The following is a 5,988-nucleotide window of genomic DNA, read 5'->3' as shown; positions in this document are numbered from 1 at the left end:
TGAATAAAAAAAAATCAACGTTAACAATGTTCTTTGACTAGTGTCAGACATTTTCTTTTCGCAATTTATGTGAACTCGGGTAAATTTATGTAAATCGAGTCGAGTTTTAAACCAATATCAATTATAGTTACTTTGTTGGAAGACATAATTCTTGTTTATTTCTTCAACAACGTTCATTAGGATTTTGCTGGCCAATGTTGACAGGATTTCTCTTTGATTGATATTGACTATGGTTTTTTTCTTATAGATGTTAATAGAAAATTTTTTATTTGCGTTGCTAGGATTATTTTATTGTTGTTGCAGATTATTATTATTTCTTACTGCATATTAGTTAGAATTTTCTCAACTATTGTTAAGGACATTATTTGTAGATTTTCTTGATTGACGATTGTTGAATATTGTAGTTTTCAACGGATCTCAGAAAGCATGACAAAAAGCATACCTTGAGCTCCCCCTGAAATTAGCTCCACATACCATTCCAATGGAAAAACCAGGGAAAGAAAAGGAACTCTCATTAAATCAGAAATAGTATTGAGCTGTGCAGAATGACACTGTCTCTAAACTACTAAAATCATGTTTCCATCCATGACTTTGGCAGTGAAGATCCGAATATTTGGTGAAGCAGTATTTTCTCCCTTTTGCTTAGCTTGTTTATGCCATAGCCTCGAAAAACTCCTAATTTCAATGCTTCTCTTCCTTCTTCCACAGCCCTTTTCCTCACAGCGGTCAATAAAGATGAACCATGAGGAGTTTCACTGTTTCCAGTTTTTGCTGTTTCATCATGTGCCATCTTGGCTTCCCCTGCTTTCTCCTCTGGTTGAGTCTTGGCTCCATTGGCACTAGTTCCTGCACAATCATCATGGTCCCTATTGCCCCACCATTTATTTGAAGTGGCTGATAAGCCTTCTGACGGAAATCCAGACTTGAATTCATCCATTGTTGTCATTGCTTTGGTCAAGCCAGCACTGGCCACATTCTGCGTCCGTGCACTTTCCACATTCTTGTTTCCGTGCTGCTGCGAATTCTGCAGCACTGTAATACCTTGTGCTTTGGCCCTCTCATCATTTGTTTGTTGCAAAACACTGCCCTCAAACATCAGATTAGAAGAGATCAGTTATACAGGATAATCAAATAGGTTAGAAAGTCTATGCGTATTATTAGTCTAAACAGCATCTGCTGACCTGCTTGGAGCATCCATGCCATTCAAATTAAAGTTTTTTTTTTTTTTTGACAACATTGGTAATACCATTCATAGAAATCTCAACAAATTTTTTTTTTTTTTTGTAACAGATAAATATCAAACAATGCTTCTGAAAGAATTCGACCTAGGTAGCCTCTCCATAGCATACGTAGAGATTACTTTACACGGCCCAAGCTACAAGAGGTGGGTAGTTGAATAGTTTCACATTTTAATTTTTTGAAGGGTTTGATGACATCAAAAGAGGAATAGCAAAAGAAAAGTATAATATGAGTGTATAAAGATAAATATTTCTTTCTGGTGAATGAGAGATGTATAAGAACAGATGGTAAATAAACCAAAATACTGAAAAAAATGGTAGGCAAGAAAAGAAATAAGATAAGCAACAACTTTCCAAGTTCTCTTACTTGAGCAACATTGACAGCACTCCATAATTACCATTAACTGAACTGAGAACCAAAAAGAACCCTACAAGAGTACTTTAGGTCACCAATGGGCAACCGCAGGAAATAACCGAACAGATTTTAAGACTATTCTCCAACCAAGAGGCGTAGACATTTGACACCAGCATAAATGGCACATTACCTAAAGCAAGCTTGGCTTCTTTAATCCACTCACAACTTCTTAGACAACCTATAAAAAGTACTCCACATTCTGTGGACAAATCCAACGTTTACCAAAAGCACCAAAGAAGTCTACTACTCAAATAAATAGTATTAGTTGGTGCAAAAAAATGGCAATTGGTTCAAAGAAACAAACAAACTGCTATGTGTATATGTGTGAGACAAGAGGAATCAAATGAGTATGGGAAGTGTAACTCTGTAATATTATTATTGAATTATGAGCTTATCACAATGGACGGTGGTTGTTACTCCCGGAATCACTTGGGACCAAATTATGGAGGCAGGTTGCATAGCCAGATAGGGGCTGTTTGTAGATAAAGACAAGAGAATGTAGGGTTGAGTATGATCTGGTATGAAACTGCATACAATTTCATTAATTCGCTCGTGAAAATGTTTTCCGCTGGGCGAACAAACCTTTTGCATAGAAGTGAAATTTGGCCAAAAGTTTGTTTAGCTGGTCGAGAGACATTAAAATTTTACGAATTATGTATGTTTGGATGCTATATATTTACAGTTGCTTGCTTATTAACTAACAAGGAATATTTGTCATCCAAACCATTGCTTATAATTAATGACATTAAAGTAAGACACTTAACATAGTAAATATGTTTGTATATCCAAAAGTAACATACACGTAGACTTAAGTATGATTGATTTCCTATTAAAATATATTTACTCTAACATCTTAAGTGAATGGAAATTTGTCAATTTAAGCTTCACCCAAAAATAAACTTAAATGAATGACTTGTATGGTTAATCTAGCATTGTAAGCATCACCCAAAGGTGAATTTAAATTTATGATTAGTTATGTGTTTGAATCCATTAAATTTATCAAAACATTAATGTGTGTGAGTTTATATACTTTTTCCAACTTCTATGAATATGTTTGGTTGGGCAGTAGTGTGGTCAAGTTCAATGGTTTAAACTATGCTGATTGGTATATACAAATCCAATTTCAATTGGGTGTGTTTAATTTAGATTTAGCAATAGTTATGGATGAGATGCCTCCATCCATCAATAAGACCAGTACAGTATGAAAAGTCTATTTATAAAGCCTGACAAAGGTCTAACAGGCTATCTTTGAACTTGATGCGCATGACCATGACAGAAAATGTGAAGCAATCTATGTCCATGACTAAAAATACAAAGGAGTTCTTAAAGTTGATCAAGGAATATTCACAATCTGATATCACTGATAAGTCCATAGTGAGAACTCTCATGAGTGAGTTGACAACCAAGTAATTTGAATGGTCACAACCTATTCATGATCATGTAACAAGAATGGAAAATATAGATGCAAAGCTGAAGTTTATAGGAATGAAAGTAAATGAAATATAGCTGCAAAGCTGAAGTTTATAGGAATGGAAGTAAATGAATATTTTCTGGTATAATTTATTATGAACTCTCTTCCTTCTAAGTTTGGTCAATTATAGGTAAATTATAACACCCTTAAGGATAAATTTGTTTAAAGGAAACAAGGATGAAGCCATAATAAAGGGAACACTAAAATTTGTGTCGTCTGCTGATATTATGTGCGGCTCATCACTTGTGTTTTAAACAGACAATTGATGTCAAATATCCAATAGAAGAGTTGTTGCAATGCAAGCTTGAGACGAAAGCAAAAAATGTCCCAAGAGCCACCTCACTATGTACTTCAGGAAGATGGTTGCACATGCACATGACGACAAACTATTGATACACTTCTTCCAAGACAATCTAGCCGATATAGGGCTTAATTGGTGTATGCATGTTGAGCCATCACACATTCGTTCATGGAAGGACTTGGTTGACACATTTCTAAAACAGTACAAATATAATAAGGACATGGCACTAGACAAACTTTAGATGCAAGACATGATGAAGAAGGAATCTAAAACCTTCAAGAAATATGCTCAATGATGGAGGGATATTGCTGCTCAAGTGGAGCCATCCTTGCACTATAAGTAAAAGGTGGCCATGTTTGTTGACACGCTGCAACCTCCTTTCGATGAACCTATGGTAGGTAGTGTCTCCTCCAATTTCGTAGACATTATTATCATTGGTAAAAGAATTGGAATCGGGTTAAAGAGACGTAAAATTGCACATGGTCTATCTGAGGAAGCAACCGCTAAAAAGCCTAGTTTCAATTTATGAAAGAAAAAGGAAGGAGAAGCCCATGCAACATCAGTCATGCCTTTTGTGGAAAACCATGCTCCACCCTGATATAAGCAGAGTTATCAACAACATGCAAATCAGTGCATACAAGAGGGTTGAATTATAAAAAAGAAATGATTGTACATAATTGTTTAGCAACAAGTATGTTGTTTGAACTATGAGAACTGGATATAATATAGTATATCAAGAACAGGTGGTGATATTGAAGACAAAAAATTTGGTTTCAAAGGAATAGTCAAAACTAATGGCAACGAATAAACTTTGCTAGACTTGAAAACTTACCTTTTGTTGCCACTAATCAAAACCATGGTCACAGGCCCGGTAACACCACACTTTAAACCCCACCTACATAAAATTAAAATGATACTCATAAAACACTAAATCAAACTTGTCAAAACCACAGTATGTGCTACTTTCCAGAAGCTTGTCCAAGGACATAAGCAATAGACCAAAGTTCCCATGTAGGAATTCATGACCAAGTACCAAAACGAGTACATATTCTTAGTTAAGCTGTTGAGGTAAAAAAAGATAAAGTAACACTAACATTGTAACCAGGAGTGAATAGAGAAAATTATGAACAAATAGTGTGATGTAAAGTCAGATACCAAAGAGGTAAATTTTGTGGGTTCTTCCCAACAGGTTTGGTAATTAGGGGTTCTTTTTGGCTGTTATAAAAATTATAAATTCAATTACAACAGAAAAAAAATGAAAAAAAAACTAGATGAAAAAGGGTTGGCGGAATAGGTAACAGAAGCATTTTTCAAAGAAAAAGGAATTCCGAAGAAACGCCAAGAAGCACAAATCTTAAGATTTTGCGTTACGAGGTAAAACTAATTGCATTTTGAAACGAATGGGAGGAAGAAGAGATTGAGGGTTTTGCGAATTATTACCTGATATTTAGAACAATTGATCGGAGTAGCGGGCGTGTCTTTCTGCTATTTAGTTTCAACTTGTGTTATGCATCGGCCTCTGAAGCTGAAACTGAACTGATGTGAAATGGTGTGGAGATTCTATACCTGCCAATGGAATCTACGATAATCATCTCACCATTAGGGTTATTGTTACCAATACAATAAAAAAAAGTCTATTTATTAACATGATTGAAAACTGAATTATTTTAGGACTGAATTCTGATATAATTAATTCATATATGCATATAATTTAATTTAATAATTAATAATTTAGTTATTGAACTAAAACTTTTCATAGCATAAATTAAGTTTATGCTTTTTTTAATTAAAACTTAAATTACTTAATTATTTATTAAAAACGTAATTTAAAGTATGATAGTTTTTTAAAAGATAAATTACATGACTAATACAAATATTCATTTAGAAATTATAATTTATTTTAAAATGGATATATATATATATATATATATATATATATATATATATATATATATATATATATATCATTCAATGAAAATATTTACAGATTATATGGTTATAATTTAATATTTATAATAATATTCAATACAGTAACTGAACTTTTGTTGCTATTATTATATAAAAAATAGGCCTTTGGCACCTCTCCAAATAAACAAAAAATAAAGAAGGCAGCAAGTTAAATCAAAATGAGAGTACATAGTTGAGTGAAAAAAATAAAATAAAATTATAGCTTAATAGTGTAATCAGTTCAACATGCATGACAGATAAAGCTGCCTAGAGAAAATTGAGGACCAAAAAGCATATGATTAAGATATTTATTTTAAAATTTCAATAACTTAAGACCATGATTTGTTTTTTGAATTAAATTTCAAAAACTAAGTCACAAAATTTATACATCCTGGAAATCTTTAAAACAAAATTTAGATGGTTCATTAGCTTTAGAATTTGTCTTCTACAAGTAAAAGTTTGTTATATTTTTGCAATGATTCTTTAGTTCCAAATACTGAATGAAACAAACAAGGCGCACAAGTAAAGAGAAATTATAGCAAGCTTTATTTAAGATACAACATTCTTATCCCTTTTAAAATCCCATCTGAATGTAAACTAACTTGAAACTTAATAC

The 5,988-nt window shown here is 32.9% G+C and overlaps 1 protein-coding gene across 1 annotated transcript; it reads right to left on the bottom strand.

The window, feature by feature from the left end:
* Positions 1-427: 427 nt before the first annotated feature.
* LOC106779650 lies at positions 428-5,046 on the bottom strand. Its single transcript, XM_014667808.2, is given in 4 exon segments — positions 428-591; positions 593-1,082; positions 4,258-4,320; positions 4,866-5,046. Coding segments are annotated over 3 exon segments (588 nt in total). The 5' UTR covers positions 4,284-4,320; positions 4,866-5,046; the 3' UTR covers positions 428-519.
* Positions 5,047-5,988: the final 942 nt, after the last annotated feature.

The sequence above is a fragment of the Vigna radiata genome, unplaced genomic scaffold (genome assembly GCF_000741045.1).
Source record: "Vigna radiata var. radiata cultivar VC1973A unplaced genomic scaffold, Vradiata_ver6 scaffold_165, whole genome shotgun sequence".
Classification (NCBI taxonomy): Eukaryota; Viridiplantae; Streptophyta; class Magnoliopsida; order Fabales; family Fabaceae; genus Vigna; species Vigna radiata.
The sequence above is the reverse complement of the archived record's forward strand: the minus strand, read 5'-3'. Positions and strand labels throughout refer to the sequence as shown.